At 37.1% G+C, this 27,879-nt stretch overlaps 1 protein-coding gene and 1 long non-coding RNA gene across 3 annotated transcripts in view; one reads left to right on the plus strand and one right to left on the minus strand.

Annotated features, from left to right (window-relative positions):
• LOC129775795 (myotubularin-related protein 9) overlaps positions 1-27,862 on the plus strand; it is a 52,127-nt gene extending 24,265 nt beyond the window's left edge. Inside the window, exon 4 of one of the 2 annotated variants that reach the window (XM_055780897.1) lies at positions 27,834-27,862. In XM_055780897.1, coding sequence (XP_055636872.1) covers positions 27,834-27,847 — 14 coding nt within the window. In that variant the 3' untranslated portion in view covers positions 27,848-27,862. Of the gene's footprint in view, positions 1-19,051; positions 19,570-27,833 lie in introns of those variants that run through there. The other variant, XM_055780896.1, reaches the window with a different exon arrangement.
• Positions 1,391-27,879, minus strand: LOC129775796 (uncharacterized). The gene is made up of 3 exons (XR_008743013.1): positions 27,784-27,879; positions 7,307-7,384; positions 1,391-7,252 (listed from the first exon to the last, which is right to left on the minus strand). It is a non-coding gene; the product is annotated as an uncharacterized LOC129775796 (long non-coding RNA).

Consider the following 27,879-nt stretch of genomic DNA (forward strand, 5'->3'; position numbering starts at 1 on the left):
CTTCACTGTGCTTATTTCGATTGTATGCGAATAAAGTTTGCTAGCAGGGAAGCATTTTTAGTAAGGAATCTTTACCTAGAATTCCACCGAAGAAATTATGGAAATTCAATTCGTGTTTGTGGGGTGACCAATTTAATCCCTCTTCTTGTTACTTCACGACATTCTGAAATGTTTTCAGATTTAAAAAAAAAAGTACAACATTTTTGTTTGCCCGTCTATTTATAAGCAGTCTAACCTTCATTTCAGTCTGTGAGTCCGTGCACGTAATGTACGGTAAATAATTCGATATATCGCTGGTTTTTATTGCGTCAAGCAAATAATTATATTGATATTTTCGCTGTTGAAGAATCCTTAACTGAACCGACGATCTCATGGATGTATAATTGGCACCTGTCGAGGATCAGTTCACTTCTAATAGATTCTATGTTCATTGAATGAGGTGTGTCGTTGACCGGCTTCGTTTTTTCAACTTTATTTTTGTCGAATTTCGGTTTCTCAGAAGCTTTATCATGAGCCTTGAAGTCTCTTTATCTTCTTACAGTCGAATCTACAATCACAACCTGTCTCTTAAATTCTCTTCTTCTTTTATTTGGTATCCCTGAATGTTTATAAATTGCTTCTTCAGGTTGTGAATTTGGTTCCTCTGTTCGGGTTTTGTTATGAGGGTCTATTGATTTCTTTTGTTGGAGTTCTAATCTTTGGGTAATTTCATCAAATAATTCATTTTTATGTTCAAGCATTCTTTGAAGAATGCGTCGCCTTCTTTAATTCCGAAGAACACTTCGGTAGATGTAAGCTGTGTTGCTGAGTGAACTGTTGTGTTGTACAATGTGGTTGCTAATTTATAAATTTCTTTGTAGAATCTGGATAATTGCGTTTAATACATCTAATCATACATCGCATCGCTCACAATCATTTTCGGGGTGCCATACGTAGTTATTAGTTTTGTTAACCGCGTTTTACGTTGGGTATGGATCAGGATTTAAAAGCGATTTAAATATTGTACCGAGATAGTTTGTCGACAGTGGATAGGAATAGGTTTGGGGAGGAAATAAAGATGTTGGCATGAAGTATGTCTAGTGGTTTGCTGGGACTGGGGGTATGGGAATATTTGATTTTGTATGAATTTCTTTCATATTCATTTTCGAGGCAAATCGGACAGATATTCACGAAGGTTGTCACCTTATTTCTCATTCTTGGAAAGAAAAAGTGTTAGGCAATTGCTTCGTAGTTTTTATTGTTTCCTCGATGGGCTCAGTCGTGGGTTTCCTCTTTTATTTTGTTTCAGATTGAATTTGCTGTAGAACAGACTGCGTTAATATTATTTTAAAAGAATTGGCATGAGTTAACTTTACCGACCGGGTTTTGGGTTTTTAAAAAATAAATCTGACTACACTCGTCAACACCTGACTTCAGACTAACTTTATTGATTACATTAATGTTACAGTTCCCCCCAATAGTTCTGCATGCACAGCAGCTCGTGGCGACTTCGAAGTGTAGTTGCAAATGGCTGCTTTTTCATCTAGGAGATTCGGTATGCATGTGGAATCGGCTAATTCAGTATCTTCAATGTTGTAAATTGTTGGTTCCAGCGTCTTGACTGTGAATCTTGCGGTATGGTGTATCAGGAAAAACTTTTTGGTTGCATGAACTTGTCGTTGATTATGAAAAGTTGGGTTACATGGATCTTTCGGAAAAATCTGGAATTCAATTTCGGCATCTTGATAAAAAGTATGATTTCTCGGTGATTGGTAGCTATTGATGTTCTGGCAAATGTGGCTGCTTCTGATGACGAATGAACTGTAACATTTTCTTTTTCTAGATCCCTCCTTAACATTTCTAATTCGTTTTTAGACACAACTTTCTGATTTAGGATCCCTAATTTAGCTAGCATTATCGTTTCAACAATGTTTTCTATTTTTTCATGCAGATTTTTCAAATTAAACAGAATATTGATGGAATAGAACTCTGATGTTTTTGATTTAAACAGCTGTATGGCATCTTTGGTTTTGAAGACTGATTCTTTTAATTGAAGCGAAATATCTCGATTTATTTTGACCTGTCTATTATTATTGTAAATGAGATCATTGATACTTGAATTTATCATTCTCAAATCACCTGCATCAGGCGACCCTGCGATAAATTTCCAAATGGTTCCTACAGCATCCCATCGTTTTTGTCTTATTGTTTTGTCGGGTATTATGTTATCCAAAGCATGATTGATTTCATCAAATTTTTCCAATATTATTTCTGAAAATTGATTCTTATCGATCTGATCAAATTTATTTCTTAGGTCTTCTGAACCGACCGTCTTCGGCACTGGCTTGATACAAAATCATGGACCTTTCGGAGGAAAAATTGAACGCGCCCGGCGCGGTAGAAATTCTGAGTACTAATCCCCGAGCTTGACTGCCTCGAATGCTTTTATTATTCGTCATGTTTACAATTCTTGTTTTCTTATTTACTAATACAAAATTTGGCGCGCGCTAAATTCACGGGCACGCGCTTCGAATGGTTTTATTATTTGTTATGTTTACAATTGTTGTTTTCTTATTTACTAATACAAAATTTGGCGCGCGCTTCCTCGTGCTGACTCTGCACGCGATTGTGTAAAGAGCAACACAATTAAACTAGGGCAAATTTAGCATACGCGGAAACAAAAATTAACAACAGGGCCGTTCATCTCCAAGGTGGATTCAATAATACAACCATAATCAATTCATCATGTAAGTCTTTTGATATTTTACCCGCAATGAAATCTATTGCATGTAAAAATGCGTCAAGCTCAGCCGCCGCCCCTTTGAATTCCGGAATCATCTGCAATGCTTTTTCTGTTGGAAAATCTGCCATAATGCTTCTTTCTTTATTGAGGTTTTGTTCAATTTTTGAAACTATTCTGCAAGAACTCCGCTTTTATATCCTGGATGTATTGGTCGAAGCTTTTTGTTGTACGCTCGTGCGTAAAGGTATTAATTAAGTGATTATCTTTTATATATTCTTCTTCTAATTTTCCGATGTGTTCCAGAATTCTAGAACAGTTCCCTTCCTTTTCCGATTCGGTCAATTCTATTACTGTTGATGAAAACAGCAATTCATTATTAATTTGTGAGTGTTCAGATTTATTTTCATTGTATTCTGGTATCACAATTTCAAAACAATATTCAGAATTCCGTCTGTTTCTTCTCGGAACAGAGTCAGGGATTATGGCATTTACGATCCGTAGAGACCTCCTTCACTTAACTGTGCCACCTTGAATGTAGGCATGGAGCAGGCTTCTTTTAGCTTCATCATTTCCAGTCAGTCGGCGGACGAATTTCGACATTCTGAAAAGTCTAGTTTCTAAAACATCATCTGGTGCCATTTTCGGAGTGCGACTCGCCAAATAGACATCATTATCGCGTGAAGAACCTCCCATCATGTGTTTCACATGATTATGCAACAACATTTTCGTCGTTAAATTTCCACAAGGTACGTATTCCTTAGAAACGTTGAAAGTTTCAATATCGACAACACTTACTAAGTACACATTTGTACCATTTCTCACGATGGGAAAAATTATCCCCAACTTTTTATCATCCTTAGGATTACTAATAAACATGATGTCATTTCGTAAAATATCATTTGAAAAGCATGAAATTTCATCGTTATGAAGTTTGCTCTCTCTTCCATCTAACCAAGAGAGAACATCTTCCACTCGCCCTTCTTCATCATCGGTTTTTCTAAGCAACTGATCAAGACGATCGTATATCGCAACAGGTACAGCATTTTCTAATATGAGATGTCTAGCCATCCCCAAATCTTCACGTAAACGTGAATGCTTCCTATCCTTAGAATACCACTCTAAGAGGGTTCCAGCCGCATAAGCAGCTATTCCAAAACTCACGTTAATCCCTGGTAGAGTCCAGAGGATCGAGGACGCGCCCCTTAGGGTGGAAGCCCCTAAATCCGCCAGACTTGATACCGCTGTCACCACTTGGACACTGGCTTGATACAAAATCATGGACCTTTCGGAGGAAAAATTGAACGCGCCCGGCGCGGTAGAAATTCTGAGTACTAATCCCCGAGCTTGACTGCCTCGAATGCTTTTATTATTCGTCATGTTTACAATTCTTGTTTTCTTATTTACTAATACAAAATTTGGCGCGCGCTAAATTCACGGGCACGCGCTTCGAATGGTTTTATTATTTGTTATGTTTACAATTGTTGTTTTCTTATTTACTAATACAAAATTTGGCGCGCGCTTCCTCGTGCTGATTCTGCACGCGATTGTGTAAAGAGCAACACAATTAAACTAGGGCAAATTTAGCATACGCGGAAACAAAAATTAACAACAGGGCCGTTCATCTCCAAGGTGGATTCAATAATACAACCATAATCAATTCATCATGTAAGTCTTTTGATATTTTACCCGCAATGAAATCTATTGCATGTAAAAATGCGTCAAGCTCAGCCGCCGCCCCTTTGAATTCCGGAATCATCTGCAATGCTTTTTCTGTTGGAAAATCTGCCATAATGCTTCTTTCTTTATTGAGGTTTTGTTCAATTTTTGAAACTATTCTGCAAGAACTCCGCTTTTATATCCTGGATGTATTGGTCGAAGCTTTTTGTTGTACGCTCGTGCGTAAAGGTATTAATTAAGTGATTATCTTTTATATATTCTTCTTCTAATTTTCCGATGTGTTCCAGAATTCTAAAACAGTTCCCTTCCTTTTCCGATTCGGTCAATTCTATTACTGTTGATGAAAACAGCAATTCATTATTAATTTGTGAGTGTTCAGATTTATTTTCATTGTATTCTGGTATCACAATTTCAAAACAATATTCAGAATTCCGTCTGTTTCTTCTCGGAACAGAGTCAGGGATTATGGCATTTACGATCCGTAGAGACCTCCTTCACTTAACTGTGCCACCTTGAATGTAGGCATGGAGCAGGCTTCTTTTAGCTTCATCATTTCCAGTCAGTCGGCGGACGAATTTCGACATTCTGAAAAGTCTAGTTTCTAAAACATCATCTGGTGCCATTTTCGGAGTGCGACTCGCCAAATAGACATCATTATCGCGTGAAGAACCTCCCATCATGTGTTTCACATGATTATGCAACAACATTTTCGTCGTTAAATTTCCACAAGGTACGTATTCCTTAGAAACGTTGAAAGTTTCAATATCGACAACACTTACTAAGTACACATTTGTACCATTTCTCACGATGGGAAAAATTATCCCCAACTTTTTATCATCCTTAGGATTACTAATAAACATGATGTCATTTCGTAAAATATCATTTGAAAAGCATGAAATTTCATCGTTATGAAGTTTGCTCTCTCTTCCATCTAACCAAGAGAGAACATCTTCCACTCGCCCTTCTTCATCATCGGTTTTTCTAAGCAACTGATCAAGACGATCGTATATCGCAACAGGTACAGCATTTTCTAATATGAGATGTCTAGCCATCCCCAAATCTTCACGTAAACGTGAATGCTTCCTATCCTTAGAATACCACTCTAAGAGGGTTCCAGCCGCATAAGCAGCTATTCCAAAACTCACGTTAATCCCTGGTAGAGTCCAGAGGATCGAGGACGCGCCCCTTAGGGTGGAAGCCCCTAAATCCGCCAGACTTGATACCGCTGTCACCACTTGGACACTGGCTTGATACAAAATCATGGACCTTTCGGAGGAAAAATTGAACGCGCCCGGCGCGGTAGAAATTCTGAGTACTAATCCCCGAGCTTGACTGCCTCGAATGCTTTTATTATTCGTCATGTTTACAATTCTTGTTTTCTTATTTACTAATACAAAATTTGGCGCGCGCTAAATTCACGGGCACGCGCTTCGAATGGTTTTATTATTTGTTATGTTTACAATTGTTGTTTTCTTATTTACTAATACAAAATTTGGCGCGCGCTTCCTCGTGCTGATTCTGCACGCGATTGTGTAAAGAGCAACACAATTAAACTAGGGCAAATTTAGCATACGCGGAAACAAAAATTAACAACAGGGCCGTTCATCTCCAAGGTGGATGTACTTTTGTAAATTGACAACAACGCGCGTGTTAAAATGAAATATGGAAAAATAGAGCGAAGCATTCTCCAAGCGTCTCTATAATGATGTCTGAAGCGATTAGGGCCGCTTCACTTCAATGTGAGTTCTGAGTGTTTTTATACTGAACTGATGTATATAATAGTATGATTGAATTTGAATCCTACCTATGCCATATTCAAAACTAAATAGTGGTGTCTCCAGTCTCTGTAGGTGTAACGTTCAGATTTGCGTCAGAAGTGTGAAGAATCTGTAATGAAATACAAGATGATTTCAGATAAGCTCACTTTCTGATCTTTACATCATTTTTGTGTACTTTTCTGCCATCATCTGTGGTGATAGTGCTTTTGTTAACGTCCGTTATTTTAATTTTCTTATACCGGTTAACATGTTTTAGTCTTCGTCGTGTCTTCTCGTATGCGTCTATGTTGTTGTTTGTAACAATGTCCTTTTTGTTTTTATTACAGTATTTTATGTCGTTGTTCTGTTTAGTCGTTAAATTTTTGAAAACAGTCTCGGTTATCGTCTGGGATCTTGGAGAAGGGATTATTACTTCGTATGGGGTAAAGTTAGTGCAGGAATGAATTGTGGAATTATACTTGTAAATTGAGATATTCACAAGATCAATTACTGACATTTCGGGATTTTTTGATATACGATAAATTTCCAAAATCGTTGAATGCAATCTTTCAACGACTCCGTTCATTTCACTGCGTCCTTTGGCTGTTATATACGGTTCAATGTTATATTGATTATAGAAATTCTGAAGGTCTCCTGTCATGAATGACTTTTCACCGTCCATGACAAGAATTTTAGGGGTTTGATATTTTAATAGAATGTCTTTAACGGATGGGACAATATCGACGGCAGCTCTAGATTGTATTAATTTGATCTGGGCAAGTTTTGAGAATTTATCGATATACGTCAAAAAATACAAGTTTTCTAGGAATAATATATCTATGTGTGCGATTTGGAAGGGACCGGTAGGGATTTGTGTTTTTTGCATGGGGAAGTTTATAGGTTTCCTATCGTATTTGCATTCGTGGCAAATGCGACAGTTCCTGACGAATTCTTTTATTTTTGGTTGCATTCTTGGAAAGTAAAACTATCTAAGAATTTGTTGCTTATTCTCATCTGCACACCTATGTGCTCTTAGATGCGTATCTCTGACAATGTTCCACTGCTCCTTGTCCTGGCAGATATCGTCCAACAATCGCTGAGTAAAACGAACTTTTAATGATTTATTCTGACCAAAATGTTCCTTGTATACTTCTTGGATTTTACCCATGATTTCTTCTTCTGTTAAAAGTCCGTTCACTTTACCTGGGTCGAAATGCTTTTTTAATACCTGTAGGAGAGAATCGTTGTTAATATTGTTCATACACACAGTAATTCTATTGAATTTGGGAATGGCGATTCTGTCTTAATTTCATCCTCACCCTTTTTTATGATTACTTGATGCCTGAAGACATTCAATGGTGCTTCGGTAGAAATGATGTACAAATAGTTTCTGAAAGTCTGTAAAGCCCAGAAAATGGCTAACATCTCTTTTTCGGGTACTGAATATTTTTCTTCTGTCTTCGACAAGGTGCGTGAGGCAAATGAATAGGTTTATCTTTCCCTAATTCACCTTGAGACAATACCGCTCCTATAGCAAAATCAGAAGCGTCAGTGGTTAAAAGGAATGGCTTATTATACTCTGGATAAATGAGTATATCCGAAGAGGCTAATATACTTTTCATTTTTTTCAAAACAGGATTTTTGATCATTTGAATGTGAAACTTTTTTGTTCGAATGAACTCCCTCCCCTCTTAGAAGGTTGGTGAGAGGTTTTGCGATTTTAGCAAAATCTTTCACGAATCTTCGATAATACCCCATCATACCGAGAAAAGATCATATCTCTTTGATGGATTTTGGTTCAGGAAATGTTTTAATTGTTTCAATCTTCTTTTCATTTGGTTTCACTCCCTCTGAACTGATTATATATCCAAGGAACTCTACTTCAGTATGTAAGAATTCGGATTTATCCATTTGGATTTTTAATCCGGCTTCATTTAAGGTTTTCAAAATTAAGGCCAAATTTTTCAAATGTTCCTCCAAATTTTTGCCAAAAACGATTACATCATCGATATAAACATAGCAAATTTTGCCTATGTGTTCTCTAAGGATGTCATCAATGGCTCTTTGAAATGTCGCGGGCGCATTTTTCAACCCGAACGGCAATCTTGTAAACTCATATTTTCCACTGTTAATGCAAAATGCAGTTTTCTCAACGTCACTTTCCTTCATACGGATTTGATGAAATCCGGAGGCTAGGTCAAGTGTGGAAAAATATTTTTGATTTTTAGTTGTCCTATTTCGGGCATTGCATACCTATCACAAATAGTCTTATCATTAATTTTCCGATAATCGATGACCATTCTGAATTTTTTTATTCCTGAAGCGTCAACTTTTTTCGGGACAATCCATACCTTTATTTATAGTCGTTAATTCGAAATCAAGCGTTTTCAACTCTCGCTTGTTACTATAATACAACAATAGTGTAGATTTTATCTCATTCCAGTCCGAAGCAACGTTGTTTGCATTTAGCACATCGGTTGCTTCACCGGTTATTCTTCTCCTAACACACTTTTCTATTAAATCGTGTTGGAGTGAATTTTGCGGAATGTGGCGATTCATATTGAAAATGCCTTCCACGTCGAAAATCCAGTTCATCAATTCAGTTGGATTTCCACAAAATGATCTTAAGTCTTTCAAAAAATCGGGCATTTTGCCAAGCTCAATAAAATTCTGGGCGGCCGGAATTTGTGCCGGCGGCGCAGGTGCTGGTACTAGTGGTAACGACATTCTTAGCCTATGGTAAAATTCTAGTCTGCTCTTTTTTTTAATTTTGAATGTTACTGGTTACTGAATTCACTTTAAATCAAACTTTTATTTTAATTTTCACTTTAAATTAAACTTTTATTTTAATTTTCACTTTAAATTAAACTTTTATTTTAATTTTTACTTAATTAGGTACTTACAGAATTGCCAGCAAGGTCGGCTACTGGACTTTTTTAGTTCTTCTGGTCCTCGCGGTCCGCGGGGAGATCGTAGGCAGGTGTGGGCAGGGTTGACACCGATTGGGGTTTCACCACGGTGTCCTACGATCCGCTTCTTCTGTGACGGGAACTGTTCACTTTCACTTGTGCTGTACGGCTTATTTAACCGTTGGCAGACTGGTTTAATTATACAGTCTTTTCTTAAGATTTTCACAGCACTTCACAGTTTTTTTCCGAAACGAATTATACTATTCCCGCTGGCGAGGTCCCTATTCGGGCGCCAGTTAACTTTTCCGACCGGGTTTTGGGTTTTTAAAAAATAAATCTAACTACACTCGTCGACACCTGACTTCAGACTAACTTTATTGATTACATTAATGTTACAGTTCCCCCCAACAATTCTGCATGCGCAGCTCGTGGCGACGCTCAGCAAGTTCATCGATCGCAATCGATATCGTTGAGAATGTGATATAAAAAATATGATGATCGCGGCTGTTGCCGTGTTGACGAATTCTGCTGACTCTTGGAATTTGAAGAATTGAAATTAATGGTGCTTCAGTCATTTTAATAAGATTTTCGTTGTCCGAGTCAGCTAAATGCACTGTTGCAGCATCTGAAGATCTGACCTGTTGAGGGATCCGAGACAATCCTCCGGCTACAACGTTCTGCTTGCCAGAACATTATGTGCTCTCGAAGTCATGTTCCTCGAGCCGTAATTTACTGCATATGAGTCCATCGTTTAGAGTTTTCGGATTAAGCGCATACGTCGAAGGTTTGAGCGCTTCCAAAATTAATTTTAAATTAACCAGATGCTCCTGTATGCTGGTAGAAAAGATGATAATATCATCCATGTACACCAGACAGCGCACTCCGATGTGTTCCTTAATATGTTATCTACCACTTTTTGTAACGTTGCGGGTGCGTTCTTTAAGCCGAAAGGTATCCTGGTGAAGTCGTAGTGCCCTCCGTTGACACTAAACGCTGTTTTCTGATGTACTTGTATTTGATGGAACCCTGAAGCCAAGTCTAAGGTTTAAAAATACTGACACTTGCCCAATTTATCAAGTATATCAGCGACGTTTTGGATGGAGTATCGATCATCTATAGTGTTTTGATTAAGCTTCCTATAATCGATAACCAATGGGCACTTTTTCGTACCAGAAGCATCAATCTTCTTTGGTTCTATCCAAATTGGTGAAGACTAGGGACTACTCGATGGTCGAATAATTCCTTGATCCAACATTTTCACAATCTGTCGCTGCACCTCTTCTCTGTGGTAGAAGGTGTAGCGATAATTTTTAGAACACGGGCTGATCATTTTTTGTATCGATCCGATGCTTTACTGTGTTTGTAAAAGTTAATTTTGAAGCGCCCGATCGGTCCAAGGCACTTTCCTTAAGAAATAAATACAACTTTTTACTCCAAGCTGTGAGTTCAGACTGACCTTTTATTTTATCCAATTCGCTTAACGAAACATTCTTAATCTAAATTCCGACCGACTGCACTCCACATGCGGAGTTTGTTTATTCTTACTTACTCTCTGTTTATCTCTCTACCGCTCTATCTCTGATTCATGGAATTTTCCATGTGTATGGAAAATTCCGATATTCTTATTCGAAAATCATAAATCCACTCTAAGTTCTAGTTGGAACAGATATCTTATTAATCTTATTAAGGGGCGCTACATCTCCCCCCACTCAATGAGATTTAGGGGAAACTAGAAGAGTTTTCCCTAAAATTGGTTCGTAAGGCTAGTTTTCCTTTATAACTGACTATATATTATTTTAATTTTTGAAATGTTACAAATTGTATAATGCAATAGCTTTTTTATATGAACGGATATAATTGTTTAAAAATGTGATCTTGAGTGGCTTTAATATCTGCATATATATCTTAATATCTTAATGTATAATGTTTTTGATAAATTGATAAAATTATATGTATGTGTATATCTGTATTTGTTCTATTTTTATATTGTATGTTAAAGGTTGGCGATTTTCCAAAACAGTAATCTAACATCAAAAGTGATGTTGCTGCCTGATAACGAAAGCTAAATAACGTAGAATGCTATACCTCCTACAAATGAGCTCGACTTGTTACAAAAAATCTGAATGTGTAGATTAATGTCCTTTTTTTCATTCTTAATTTCCGGTTGTAATTAAAAAACTAAATTCCTTCAACTCTGTAACACCGCTATTGTATATTGAAACTAAAATGGTCATATCTCCTTAAAGCTTCCCAAAAAGTCTTATCGATTATCATTGCTAAGCGTTTAAAGCTTCATTAAAAAAAATCTTGGTACAACATGTTTATTGTCATCATTCTTGCTGAATATATATTTCCTCCTTTAATTCATTGCTTAATCTTTAATCTTCTTTAACATTCCTTAATCTTCTTTATTCTTTAATTTCCTTTTTTTTGAATTTTTGAATATTGGAGGTTGTGAATTCCTCTCCCATGATCCTTCTTCGCTTTTATAGCGCTACTTCATTTTGGTTTATTTTTATTTATATTTATTATTATTTGATAATATCATATCCCACATTTTTAGTTTCTCCTGAACATTCAGGTATGTATTGGGACATACATGCCCTTACAGGAATGCATTCCTGGCTTTCCAGCCCTTCGGTACATTTAAAAGCTATTATTGCGATTGATGAACACATTCTTGTTATAAATTGGCTGTAGACAAATATGGCCCAACATATTACCTTTTTTAAAATTCCCACTTCAAAGTGTGTTTGTTTAAATTAGAATCACACCAGTTTAAATTATCGATAAGTACATTTCCCCATATTTCCCTGTTCATACAATTGAAGTATGGGAGATATGATTATGTTTTCCAAACAGAATAAACAGTTCTTACAGAATTGAATAAACTCAAACTTTTTTTCTCGCTCATAGCATCTGCTGAATGCATCGTATCAAATGCATCAGCGATTTCTCATAATTGTTATTTTTTTAATAGTATTTTTTTTGTTTAAAATTATTTAACTGTACTTAACTAGGTTTTAACTTAGCTTTAATTACGGTCTTCATCCACAATATGCCGGAGGTTCGACTACTCTTTGTACTGGTATTACGACGACGCACCAAATCCCGCTGGCCTGTGGTCGCCGCCACCGACCGTGTTCTCTCGTTCTCACAGCGTTTCCATTATTTCAATCCATCTCTGTCATCAAACTGCTTCTATTCTTCGTTGTTGCACTTTGTTTACGCATTGGATTGTGTAAGCCAATTATTATCACCAAAAACTCGATCGCGCATCTTCTCAATGATACTTTTTTTTTGTTCATGTACGAGCGCCTCACCGACATAATCGGTCACACGCGCTGCCATACTCGAATCCTGTTGTCTCACAACACTCGTAAATGTTTTCCTCAAATTCACTTTATACACAGTTTGGCAATTACTTCGAGCGAGCACTAATGAAGTTTTTACGAATCTGCGCCAAACGCCAGATTTCAGATTATGCACAAAAATTTCTCCCTACTGGAACACTTCTGTCACTTTATTCTGGGTTAAAATGGCGTAAGCACTCGCGATAGCTTCTAAATAATCACTCAACGGGTGGGCTGCTGTCCCCACTTGGACAGCCATGTGTATGGAAAATTCCGATATTCTTATTCGAAAATCATGTATGAATCTAAGTTCTAGTTGGAACAGATCTCTTATTAATCTTATTAAGGGTCGCTACAATTTCTCATCGTTCTAGTACAGAACTTCAGGATGTTGCTTTAAAACTTGGAAGAGTTTTCTTTCCTCTTCTTGGTTCAAATTTTCGGTCCTTATATTTTCTTCTATGGTTATGGGCTTTACTAGATTCGTGTTCTGTGCTCGGGGAGAAATTTATTCAAAATTGAGAAGCTCTGTAGATAAAGCTTCCTTGTCTCCATGAATTGTTACTATTTCCTTGTTATAGTTTATCACAGGCACTGTAGTAATGTCATTTTGAGTACTGTATTACCAGATGGAATCGCGACATTTTGTCCTATAGTGATATCGTTTTCAATCAGAAAGTCTCCTTTCATTCGAGCAGCAAAGGTTTTTATTATTGATTCTTCTTATTGAAGATGAAGTTCTTCGTTAGTAAGAAATTTCAAAAGTGCCTACAATGGTTGTATTCGGAGAAGTATTTATTATGGCGCTTATGGTTCGCAATTATTCGTATCCAATAAGACGGTCAAAGAAATTGTGGAACAGAAATAAAAGAAATCAATATTTGGTTATTTCTTACAGTCATTAATAAAAGGGTTAAAATACGTACATTTGTCTATGAGATGTGTTCCGTTTTATGTTTTTTACTCTGTGTTGAAACCCTTTTTTTGTTTTGCTGGCGGGAACTATTTCGGGGCTTACGTAATTTTTGTTGGCTCCCGTATCTCAGTGGTCTGTCATTATTTCGAGGGATCTCTAAATGCAGAAGAAAATTATTCATTCCAGTGTTTGATGATCCCGATCCTCGAAAAAATTTACTTCGTCATAGGTTTCTGTTTCTAGATCTTGTTCTGCATGATGAGAGTTCGTTTTATCGTTCTGAAGTTGTTCGTAGTTTGCATATTGGTTTGTATTCGTTGGGTTACAAGGATCTTCGAGAACATTTATATTGTTGGGCGACCTGTACTCTTGTCTGGTGGGATGAAGGCTCCCGGATTATTGCTGGGATGCATTGGGAGCACAAATAAGTTTGAAAAGTTTTTTTTTGAAAAGTTCAACGTTTTATTATAAAAAGAACTGAAGTCACAGATTATTCAAAGTACTGTCCATCGCTAGCTATAGCCTTCTCCCATCTTTTTGGTAGCAAGCTCTGCATGTTGGTTCCGACAAAGCATGCTTGCCGTAACGTTCAACAAGAATCCGATGTGTCTCAGCTGCTGTCTGCTTTTGTTTGCAGTAATGCAAAAGAATTCCCCGCAAAAACGGCTTTGTTGTAACGAAATTTTCCATTTTTGGTGTGATGGGAAGAATGTAGTTTTGACTTTGAGGATTCAATACCCACTGATACTCGAAGCCTCAACCATTATCCTTATAATAAAGTTGTGTTCAGTGTTGTCCGATGTGTATGTTTGAAATGGCAAACCTATTGAGTCATACGAGTGGGACTTATTTGTACACCCAATATTATTTTTGTTCTCATATAATTTTATTATTCGGTCTATATTCTTTTGTTTTTGTTTTGCGAAGTCTTGCATTGATAAATTTTCTATATTAACTCCTGTATATGCATTTTTAGGAGTATCATTAATGAACGAATGAACTGTTATATTTATTACATTTATTATATTTATGAACAACTAATTGAACTATATCATTAATTGGTAATTCATTAATTGTACTTGTATTTCTGATACATCTTATTATTTCTCTTATTGTAGAATGAACTCATTCGACCCGACCATTTTTTATAAATTTACTTGAATTAAACCCATTATTGGTTCTGTAGTCATTATTCCATTTAAGATACTTGGTAAAAGAAATTCTTTTAATTTTATTTCTAGATATCGGCTTGAGAAATGTGGTTCAGTAAAAGTATGTATTTTATGATTTCCAAAATATGTTGTGAAATTATAGTTTGATTGAGGTCCAATTTTGAATATAATTTGATTTTTAAATACATTAATTGGAGAAAATTATTATATACAGTGCGAGAAATTCCTATAAGCGCACATTTATATTTTGGCTGTAAGATTAACTAGATATATTATAAATTTCCAAAATATTTTCATGGGATTTGAATGACCTTCGAACATCAAGTTTATCTTGCCAAGAAAAGTCCCAATCCTATTCTCAACAGCTATTCAGAATGAGAAAAACGTGTTTTCAAGGTAGTAATTGTTATAAGCGCACATCAGACTTTATTCTCAAAGAACGATTTATACACGAAAATGACAGCATTCAATATTTGGTTGGTTTACCATTTTTCAGAATAGTTTCATAGACACGGTTTGGCATTGACTCAATCAGATTATCCAACATTTCATGAATTTTATTCCACTCGTCCCTTACACATCTCTCCAACTCACGAACTGTTGCAAATTGCCGTCCACCACTGTAGACTCGCCTTGCCCATTCCCTAGAGATTCTCGATGGGATTGAGATTCGGGCTACGAGCTGGCCAGTCCATAACCTGAATGTTTCTTTCGGAAAACCATGACAATGATTTCTTGCTTACGTGAATGGCAGCATTATCCTGCTGGAAGATGAAGTTGTCGTCCATAATGTCTTCTGTAAATCGCACCAAAACACTGTCCAGTAGCTCTACATAGTTGTCGGAGTTCATCCTTGTCGAAATAGTGGCGATAGGAGTCTTCCCTTTTCTTGAAAATGCAGCCCACACCATGAGACTTCCACCACCAAAATTCCTGCTCAACTTCACTTCGGGATTTTTTCGTAGATCATGTCAATAATACGCGCAGCAGTCGGGACCATCAAGATTGAACTTTTTCTCGTCGGAAAAGATTACTTCATCCCGTCTCTGCCTTCCAATCCATGTGCTGTTTAGCGAAATCCAACGTTTGGTTTCTTTGCCTTCTTCGTGTAAACCAGATGTCCAGATCCTCGCAAAATTTGGGAAACACGTCGTTCGGATATGGTGGCAGATCTGAACGGTCGCCAAGCGGCGGATCTGAAGGCATCGGTTCCGCCAACGGACTTTGTCATCGGTAAGAACAACACGTTCCGTCTTCGTTCTGAACTCTACTGTTCGACTGCACTACTGCACTCTCTTTATTCGACTCACAAGGTTTTTATCATTTCTTACATTTCCGTTTCCTTATTCTAAGTTAGTAAAAGAAATGAACATAAACATAAACACAGAAGTTTGGTTTGCTCGGCGCGTGTTTGTTATGTTTACATCGAGTATACGCGCACGGTCGTAAAGTGGGTCAGTTTATTACGCTCGCGTATGGTCGTAAAGTATGTGTCGCGCGCTGCGCTGCAATTATGCGTCAGCTTTACTTATGATGATTGAAAAATAATCAACATGACTCACAGTCATTGTTCCGCCTTAATCAGTATGTCGATTGAAACAGAATAATGTTAGTAAGCACATGTCTAGGAAATGAACTGATTTCGTTCCAAAATTATATGGGTGTAAAAGTCCAACTAAGTCATAAAGTCATAAATGATCGTCGGATGATTCATGCGTATGCTACAAGGTCCAGTTCTTGCTTTATTTCCGAAGCATTAAATGTTCCAGTCTCCCCAAACTGAATGATGAGGTTCCGGTCGCGGTTTTAAATTTTGCAGTTACCTTTATTCTTCCTTCTGATGCCATATTTTGGGCCCTTCTTGAAAAAATTCCGAACCACTGTTTCTCCTCTATCGATCCTCTTTGCTATCTCCCGGTTGCTTAAACCAATATCCTTCAATTCGGTTATTAATCTCCGCTCAGTTTCGTCCAAGAACTTTCCTTTCGACATCGTGCTTCAAATTCAATTGCGCGACTTCACTGCTTAGCTGATTGTGGTTAGCTCGTTTTCACGTTACAACCTTACCAGGATGTGTTGAAAAATGTTCAATATGTTTACATATTGGTGGGAAAATATTTAAATGGCCAGTTGCGCTTATTAGAATTTCGCACCATAATTTTAAAAATGTTTTAGTAAAAAAATATGTTTGCACCAATGATGACTTAAACAACAAAGTTAGTACACATTTAGTCATTAGGAAATCAATACGTAAAAAAGGAATGGTTTTATCTACTAAATATCTAGAGTTTTCAGACAACCCAGGTGCGCTTATAGGATTTTCCCCCACTGTAATCCTAAAAACATTCTCAATTCTTTCAAATTTGTTGATTGAGGATATTTCTTTATTGCTTCAATTTTTTTTTGTACAATCCATATTGGTGAATTACAAGGAGATTTTGAAGGCCCCATTAATTCCATCACTTAATAACTTTTCAATATTTTTTTCCACTACACCTCTAAGTGCTTGTGGATATGGATATGATTTTGAAGAAATAGGATTGTCATTATTCATTCTTACTTTTTTCCTATTCCTGTGGGGAAGGATAACTTACCATCCGGTTGTTGAAAAAGATCCTGAAATTTAAGTATTAAATTATTAATTCGACGTTTTTCCATCTCCGACAAGTGTTCATCTTTTATAACCTGATTCTCTTCCTGAATCCTATGCTGCAATAGAGGAAATGTATATTCATTATTCATCATTAATTTTTCCATTAGATATGTCAATTATGGCCTTTAAATCTGTCATTGTATCATGACCAATAATAGCATCAAAAGTTTTTAGGTTATTTATATGAAACAATTCTACCCTTTTATCAGAATAAGATTTAAACAATCGAGCTTGAGAGTATTTATCAATTTTAATATCTCCTCCAACAGATAACACTTCAAATGGTTTCTCTAGATTGTGTGAAGTTCTGGTATATTTAGGATGAATGTAATTTTTATTCGATCCTGTATCTATTAAAATTTTCAAGAAACTAACACTTTTTCCATAGTATGACAAATATGGAAATGTAGATTTTACACTAAAAAATTCAGTTCATCATTTTAAGTAGCACTTGGTTTATCTTGTTTTGGTATAAAAGGATCTCTGGTACATAATTCGGTTGAACATATTGTGTTCTAGAATAGGGTTGATGAGTAAAATTGGGTCGAAGTGCAATATTAGGATGAGCTATGAAATGGTGAAATCCTTTTCATCTCCGTGATCGTGATCCGTTAGTATCTTTTTAATACCTTCTATTGTGTTGGGATTGCCGTTTGCACATAATATTGTGCGGGCTTCCCCTTCAACTTCATTTTGAATAGCCCTTAAATAAAGGCTACTTAAGAAGTATCCACCATTTTGTAATTTAACTTTGAAGTTGTCACCGCGGAGCTCCATCACTTGAGCGTTTCGACGCTTCTTCTCACTTCGTGCGGAGATCTCATTCTTGAGCTCCTGCACGAAGGCTTTTAATTGCTCAATTCACTTGAACGCGTGTCTGCTGGCATTGTAAATATGATATATAGGAACACTCTACTTACAGAGTTTTCATCCATCCATGGGAACAGCTGTGAGCGGATCAAATGTAGCCTTCAGTGTGGAACTTATCCGGGGCGGTTGCTTCGATCACTATTCATCACTACACTCGGGCTGGTATCCCACTTCTGACACCAGTTACGTTCGTTCTTAATGGATAGCACTTTTTAAAAATCTTATTTTATTGAGATACAACTCTACACCACGCAATAACAAGCGAAAAAGAGGCCGGGCCACGTTGTCGTTGCTCAATGGTTGCTCAATGAGAATATCTAGATGCACTATGTCTAAGGGTTTTCTAGGTTCTGGGGTAGAACCTAACTTGGTCTTATACAGGCGTCGTTCGTATTTGTTCTTAATACAAGTATGTCAAAGCATAATGTATAGTCGTATTTTACATTTCATCCTTGAAGTTATCATTTTTAAGCATACCAGAAACTTTGAAATATTCGATTAAAGTACTTTTTAGTTTATCGGTTTGGAGTGAATCTTCCAATGTTTTAGGTTGGTAATTTCTAATGATTGACACAAGTGGTTCCGTCACATCCTCTAAAAAGTTAGTTTTTGATATCATTTCGATCATTTTAGCTGGCGTCATTGGATGCATTGCTAAGTTTGCTCTTATTTTTGTATTCAATTCTTTGATATCGTTATTATTTTTTCTATGTCTCCTCTGTTTAATTTTCTTAGATGAAATGGGTGGTGTGAATCGGTGGTAAAATTACGCTGATCGCCAAAGTTTACGAGCACGGGGTCGGTCGTCGTCGCGCTTTTCTTCTGCTGCCAGCTCACCGCTGGGTCGTCTGGGTCTCCTTGAACGATGCTATCACACGCGACACGGTAGAATGGACCTTTTTACATTTGTTTTGTTTTGGTTCATTTTTTAATTCGACTCTTTCCTAATGAAAACACTTCCATTTCCTTTTTGTTTTCTTATAATACGAAATTATAGTCTCAATTATGTCTTTCTATTCCAGGTAAACGCATTTAACTGATGACGTATGATGACTTATGAAACCAGACTCACTACTGACATCGATACTAGACTGACATTTTCTATCTACTGATGATCGCTGTGGTTTCTATTAAGTTAGTTGCTATAGGCAATTACGCCCGGAAAATCCATGTTACGACGAAAAATCACTCCTTAAAAAACAAAAACTACTACAATTTCTATTAAATATGTTACCATAAGCAGAACAAAATCACTACAATTTCTATTAAATATGTTGCCATAGGCATTTGCGACGGAAAAATACATGTTACGACGGAAGACCACTCATAAAATGGTGACTCGTGAAGAGAACAAAATTACTACAATTTCTAAATATGTTGCCATTGGCAAGTTAGGTTTTTAATCTTTACTTCGGATTTTTTTAAAAGTTAAAACTAAATTCACTCTTGACCATCCAAACTAGAACTGAACTATTTTATTTTCACACGTTTATAAAGGTGTTGCTAATCTAAATAAAACTATTGATTAAGCACTTTGGAATTGCTGGGTGTTATGTTCGTCGCCGCCGCTCGTATATGTTGACTCTGCATTCTTGTTGCCGTTGCTGATTCTGGCGTCGGGTTACGGAATGCCAAATTGTGTGTTCGTTGGATTGTTGCCAGGCTATTTCCGTTGACTGATTCTAATGATGCCAATGATGTAGCTATCTGTTGTTGTGATTGTTGTATGTATTCCAGTCTCTGTGATAGGTGTTGTTCCTGGGATTTAGGGTTGAAGTCGGTTGCCTCGGTAACTGACATTTGCGACGAAAAAAACAATTAACGACGGAAGATCACTCCTAAAATGCACGAGAAAAAACAGCGTTCGACGTCTCGTGGCTTCAATCCATACGGCACGCAATGTCCTATCTTTCGGATCATTCCCATTGCTTTTAAACGATCGGATATGGTTTGCTGACCTACTCCAAGTGTATCTGCAAATTCTTGTTGCGTTTGTGACGGATCTTGATCGAGTAAAGCCTCCAATTCTTCATCTTTAAACCTTTTTGGCGGTCCGGAACGTTCTTCGTCTTCCAAGTCAAAATTACCACTTTTAAACCGTGTGAACCACGTCTGACACGTTCGCTCAGTTGGAACATGGTCACCATAAACTTCCACCAGAATGCGATGACTTTCCGCAGCTTTTTTCTTAATATTGGATTATTGAAGTAACACTCCCATCGTTACGAAATTCGACATATTCGAAGTGGCAAAAAACTATGTTGTTTACGCTTCAACTTTTTGACATATACTGAAAAAGCCGTGCAATGACAGTAGCATTCCAACGAAATGTCTCTTTATGAAGAGAACAAAATCACTTCAATTTCTATAAAATATGTTACTATAGACAGAACAAAATTACTACAGTTTCTATTAAATATGTTGCCATAGGCATTTGCGACGGAAAAATCTATGTAACGACAGAAGATCACTCCTAAAATGGAGACTCTTCATAAAAAGAACAAAATAACTTCAATTTCTATTAAATATGTTGCCATAGGCTGTTGCGACGGAAAAATCTATGTTATGACGGAAGATCACTCATAAAATGGAGACTCGTCGTGAAGAAAGCAAAGTTACTGCAATTTCTATTAAATATGTTGCCACAGGCATTTGCGACGGAAAATCCTTATAACGACGGAAGATCACTAATAAAATGGAGACTCTTCGTGAAAAGAACAAAATTAGTCTAATTTCTATTAAATATGTTTCTAAAGGCATATGCGACGGAAAAATCCATGTTACGACGGAAGATCACTCCTAAAGTGAAGATTCTTCATGAAGAGAACAAAATCACTTCAATTTCTATTAAATATGTTGCCATAGGCATTTGCGAATCTATGTTACGAGGGAAGATGATTCCTAAAATGGAGACTCTTCGTGAAGAGAACAAAATTAGTATTATTTTCATTAAATATGTTGTTATAGACATTTGCAACGGAAAAATCAATGTTACGACGGAAGATCACTCATAAAATGAAGACTCGTCGTGAAGAGAACAAAATTAGTATTATGTCTATTAAATATGTTGTTATAGGCATAGGACGGAAGATCACTCCTAAAATGGAGACTTTTCATGAAGAGAACAAAATCACTTCAATTTCTATTAAATATGTTGCTATAGGCATTTGCGACGGAAAAATCTATGTTACGACGGAAGACCACTCCAAAAATGGAGACTCTTTATGAAGAGAACAAAATCACTTCAATTTCTATAAAATATAATTATGTGTTCTTAAAACGGTTGATTAAAAAAAACATTTATTTCTTTGTTTTTACGATGTGTACAGAGTTAATGGTAATGTTTGACTGACTGAACTGAACTCACTGGCCAACGTCTCGTGGTCGTGCTGATGCGAGGAATTTGATACGATGTTTTGTCAGCATAGCGGTCCACGAATGCCATGCAGCTTAATGTTGACGTTGCGCTTCCCTACTGCGAGCCTGCCGTAACTATATGTTACCATAGGCAGAACTAAAATACTACAATTTCTATTAAATATGTTGCCATAGGCATTTGCAATATTTTTATGGGATTTTCAATCAAGTGCAATTAACAGGTGGTTATCGAGTTAGCAATCACCACTGGTGGGCTTCGAGTATCGAGGAGAATCTGGAAAGATTTTTTTTTTTTTTTATCCAAAATATATATTTTATTAAGGCTCATATGGCGTCATAACGGGGCCGGGAGTTCAATATTTTGACAATGTTTGCTTACAACTATGTTAGTAATATGTAACCGATTACTCGCGGTTGGCTCGAGGTTAGTATTACAAGTGTTCTCATAATTGGTATGTTGCAGTCTTCGATGCTCTGTACGTGTGCCCGACACGGGATACTTCCTATTGGGATGCAGCTGACCATTAATCAGCAACGCCCCCCTAGTCTGTACCCCATATCTAGCGTGGTGCGTCTTTCTCGACTCGAGGAATCCAGGATAGAATGGTCACTAGCCATATATATGTTATTGATCGCGTTTACTCTGTATCGATCCTCTATCGCAACGACGGAGTTGTAATTAATTGGAATTTAATTCTAAAATCTTCAACGGATAATACATGATCTCTAAAATATAAACATCCAAAATTAAACAATGAAATAGGGAGAAAAAATTAAGAAATAAATCTGAGACTCCGGTACATTGTGACGAAGAAAGAAATCAGACGAGAAAAACTCGTTGGCAACAAAATATATAAAATTAAATATGAGATGCAGAAATTGCACCAGAAAAAGAACCTATTGGCTATTTTTTGTGTACATTTCATTCACTTCTAATAGTATCACTAGATCCCTGTAGCACCAGAAGTGTGTGTACTGCACACCTTTTATTGGTCATAAATGAAGAAACACAAACATACACGAAGACAAGGCATGGTGGCGCTTAATATACTTCACGATCTTCCTTGTGACCCGTGATTAAAATGTGTACTTCTTATGGTGATAATACCACCGCAGGAATCAAATGGCACTTCTATTGCTCTTCTGGCAACCACCGTATTTTTTGCATCATGATCAACACACTCACACTTATAGCTTTCGTTATCGATTCAAATGTATAAATCAAATTACGCAACCGAACTGGGACATTTCCAAACCAACAGAATTAATATTCAATTGTTTTTTTTTCCGGAAATTCCAATAAACAGCTGGATTTCTCTTCAACTTTACTGCCATGCCGGGAAAAATTAGGGAAAAAATAAAAATTTTACATGGAGCCGCCGAACTGAAGCCGAAAGGAGTAAACGACTGTCATTGCGACCATTTTTTACTAGCCCTGCTTCTAAACACGCAAACGGGAGGCGAGGAGACACAAATGACACAACTTTACAGCGCAAAACTCAGCACGACCATCTTTCCGACCACTTTTGAACTTCCAACTGTGGCCTCCGGGGTCGAAAAACATTGACAAAATTTCTGCCTTTTGTGTTAACGCTAAATTTGTAAATTTCACATGAGAGCACTTCACACGCAATTCCAATCAAACATGATGAAAAAAACGCCATTTTTAAATGACGAAAGAAATTACACACGCCATGCAGATTTCTGCATTTTTAAGGAACGATTTTTTTTTCTAAACTTCGCTTCTATTGAACTTGATTTTTATTTAACTAATTGAACTCAACGCACAGGAAACAGGAGGTATTACATTTGCACCGAAACCGACGGCAAAAAAACCATCGTAGACTCAAAAACACCAAAGTAACGAAGACTCGATAGAGCGAAAAAATTGTAAGGGGTTGTATCTAGGACACGACCGCAAATTTTCCACGTAGAACTACGCAATTATATTATGCAATCAACTTGTTTACCACTTCGAATATTATTTTAGAATGCATCGAAATTTTTGTAATTGATTATGTTTTTCGTTACAAATGAATTTGATGAACGTCCTTTTACATTTGATATGATGCCTAGGACTACCAAAATATGTGAACGGAAAAATTGTCAAACAATCATTGTATTTTACATTTCCTTCTGAAACTATTGCACATCTCATGTTTACGTAGTTCTCGAACCGCGAAAGTTCATTCACCTCTAGTATCTCAAATGATGATTTTCCCAGGCTTCTCAGTTTAAAAGTACGTTTTAGGGAAACATATTCCGGTCTGCACAACGTCAAGCGAGTACAAAAGTACTCCACACCAAAAAATACCCCCGACTTGCGTGTATTTGCAAAGTGGATTCCCCCAGGCACATTAATTTTGAACTCTGTGTTAAGGGAACACAGCTCAGTGGGAGAAAATACCCCCGACTTGCATGTTTTGACAAAGCAGATTCCCCCATGCACATTGATTTTGAAGTCCGTGTTAGGGAAACACAGCTCAGTGGGAACAAAAATACCCCCCGACTTGCATGTACATTTGCAAAGCGGATTTCCACAGGTACATCGATTTTGACATCTGTGTTGGGGAAACCGTAAATCGGACCAATCAAAACATGGCAGTTAGGGCGTTTAGATAACGCTTGGCATTTTACAGTTATTCAATTGTTCATCTCATGAAAAATAACATTTTATTAATTGTAATAGACGCGTAGAAATATTTCCTATCGATTGATGTAAACATCTTTCCGATTAGTTAAGAAATGTTCCGGTTATAAGCATTTGAAATACGGGTAGGGTTAGTACACAAATCGGCAGAACAAATGTATGGGAAAAATTATGTTCTTCCAGTTTTCATAAATTTAAACCTTTTAGAGATCAGCGAATTGTAATGTATAGCATATTAAACAAATCTTAGAGAATTTCCGATTCGATTGGTATGCAAATCATTAGAATTCGTTCACAGTGAAAATAGTTGTAACCGTTAACTTTATTTCATAAAAACGTGACCTGTTTTCTAATTTGGCACCCTTCCTGAAAGACGTAGTTCTACGTCAAAAATACACGTCTGCTCAGTGCGAAAGTCAAGCATAGTGATCCCCGATAATCGTTCGATTAATCGAATACTTCCTAAAGAAATCAATTATTAATCGAACGAATACTGCGCAACCAATAATCGAAGCGAACGAATAATTTACGTCGATTAATCGATCGAGAGAATTCCACAGAAAAAAAACGTACGGCCGCTGGAGTTTTACCATGAATTCAATCATTATCTTTAATTAAAGTGACCAGATAGTCAGAGGTCTAACGCGGGATACACAAAAAACAAAACTTTATGTATATAAGTTATGTGAACATAAACCATAGTTAAGCGAGTCTAAACTGGTCAGTATTATTTCTTTCTGAGTATCGGCACTCAGTTGTGATTTTTCGGTGGTTTAGATTTCGTTTAAGCCCGAAAATCACTCGCTCAATCAGAGCATTTAAGCCTGGCAAGCACGATTCAAATTCTACAATTTTCTTCAAATTACCGAATGGAGTCCCCGAACATTCCAATTAATTTTTTATCGATTTCAGTTTTAACGTATGCATTCAAAAAAATGGACTAATTTTGGATGGCGATGAAAGATAATTTATAGGAACAAAATTTCTATAAATCTTACGCTTATTAAGTCTACAACAAAAATAATTCAAGGCTATTGATTCGCAGCAGCAGCACTGTCAAGCAAATTTATGATTTTTCCATACTGCAAGCTCCACCCACAGCGAAGGAGTTGGACATCCTGAGGCACTCTGTGTCCGCCAGATATAGCCGAGCTGGTATTTACAATATCATCTCTTTGCCGGTGGAGAAGAATCTGGCCAAAATGGACATTTTTATGCGGAAGCGTCAGACGAGACCGGCCGTATCTGAGCAGCAGGCAATCCCCCAGAAGGAGTAGCTTGAGGTGCTGGTGAAAAACTTCTTTCCGGCGAAAAATGTGAAAAACTTCTTTCCGTACTCATAAAGAAAGACTAGACGTACTTGATGCTAGAATTCAACGAATGGCAGGGGACCGGGTACTTTACGTTCCCCAGGTAAGCGATGACGTCGAATATATCATTCACATCATGTTCTCGAAGAAGGTCCTTCTCTGACAGACGTGAAGGGAATGTCCAAGCCGCTCTTCTTTCGAGTCATATGATGAACGGGGAGATATATAGTACAGAGTGCTTGCCGGAGTTGGGAAGGTGATGTGGTCTTCATGCCGAACCTGGGATCAGTCCATTATGCCAAAAGATCACTGGAGGATGGATCGGCTGGAGATACACCTTTTCGCGAAGACCACCAACATTCCCCAGCCCGATAGAAAACTTTTAGGCGAATGGCCAAAATAGAGAGACAGGCGACTACCAAAGCCACGAAAAGGTAAAATAACACGCCGATATACATCTTTTCATCGGCCATGGTTCAGGTTCCGACCAACTTCCGTAAGACCGCCTAGCGCTTTATTTACGATACTTCATCGAACAACTCTGTCTCTTCCTGTCGAGTATACACTAGTTCTTCCGGCTTATTTAAAACGTTAAGCCCTGACCGAGCTAGGGGACCAAAGATGATCTTTTCGCCTGACTCACGTTGGTCCCTGCGGATCAATAGGGGACGTTTATAAAAATCATTTTCCAATTTTGTTGCTGTTGCTTCCAGTTGACACTCTCTAAACAAAAAGCCCAATGTCGGTGCAATGAAACCAGTTCAACGTATTAATTTTTGAAAGAAGAAGCGCTCTTGAACAGTCTGCTGAATAAAAGTTTTTTTTTGAGGTACATTCATTTAAGAAAATCAACATGATCAAATTATGATATTGAAATATATTGATATCGCGGGACACTTTCGTTTCTTTTGCCAAATGCGGGACGTTTTGCGGGACGGGATCTTACGCGGGACATTTTGTTGAAATGCGGGACTGTCCCGTGTAACGCGGGACGTCTGGTTAGTTTATCTTTAATGCTCCGCTAAACTAGTAAACGAAGTTCAGTGCAGTCAACACGAATTGAACTTCGTTTACCAGTTTAGGGGAGCGTAAAAGATAATAATTAATTTTCAGGCGGAATGAACACTGTTTTGATTCCAGATGACTTTCTAGCAAACGAGAAATATTAGTCTAACTAATTATTTTTCTCAGTGTGACGATTAATCGATTAATCGATTTTTTGGGGCGATGAATCGTACCGAATAACAAACTGCTGAAAAGTATTCGATTAGCTGATGAACGATTAATTTTAAAAATCGGGGATCACTAGTCAAGCAGTCTATCATCACGAGCATATTGAAACCGTTGGAATGAAAAAACTACACTTAAGGTGAAGGTGGAAGAAAGCCATTGTAGAAGTACAGGTAAAATCACGTGTTTTCATGGGGTAATACTGTTTGTGAGAGAAAAGCAATTTGTTTCGTTTGTTTTGGTTTTTGTACGTAAATAGATCAATTCACTTATCAGACTGTGTGGCGCTTCACTGACACGAGTCTTAGAATACATTAAAAAAAATAACAATTCAATACTAAAGTAAAATGTATGAACGATGTGTTCCGATTGGTATTAACAAGTTCTTCCGCACAGTAACTCGATATTGATAATTCCTTAATATTTTCCTTCGTTGATCGTATTGTTTTCACATATTCACGTTGGAGAGCCTCAACCCTTCTCTTCGTTGGCCAAGGCATTTTGATTGAATGTAATACTTTTCCCTTTACTATTTTCGAAAGCATAGGCAGCCGTGGCAGTGTTCCGAGCTCTGCAATACAATTTTCTTAACCAATGTTAACGTTGCTAAAACTTAAATTATAGACCCATTAAACATAAAAATAAAAATTGTATTGATATTAACACAATTTTATTTTATTGATTCTCATGACATGAAACGCTATGACTCAGGAATAACATTTTATTGAGTGGTTTTTACAGCTGTTTCGATGATGTTGTCTGGCATCAGTGTCGAAAAAATAACGATGATTTCACCAATACAAACAAAACCATTGCAGAAAACTGAAAAAGAAAATTAACTTTCAGAGCACTAGCTCGAGTTTTCCAACGTTTTTCACTATACATTGCGACGGCAGAGGAAAAATTAATATCTTGTGAATTATCGATTAGAGTTTTGTTGGTATTACTTGATGGGAAGTGTGCGAAAACGATCATTTACTTTACACTATTTCGCAAAATTATTGATTTTCTGGCGAGGGGTGAGGGAGGGAGATGAAAGAAATGAGCGCCATTGTGGCTTCCTTCCACCTTCACCTTAACATGCGAGGATAAATTACATCACCGGATAACTTCATTAATTGAATTTATTTATATACGGCCACTGAGACAGAACGTATTATTTCTCACGAATTTATTGCCTACCTACCACGGTAATATGGCTAACGAGAACGTCTCAATTATGTCTCTCTATTCCAGATAAACGCATTTAACTGTGACTGATGACACCTTATGAAACCAGACT

This window comes from Toxorhynchites rutilus, chromosome 3, assembly GCF_029784135.1.
Source record: "Toxorhynchites rutilus septentrionalis strain SRP chromosome 3, ASM2978413v1, whole genome shotgun sequence".
NCBI lineage: Eukaryota > Metazoa > Arthropoda > Insecta > Diptera > Culicidae > Toxorhynchites > Toxorhynchites rutilus.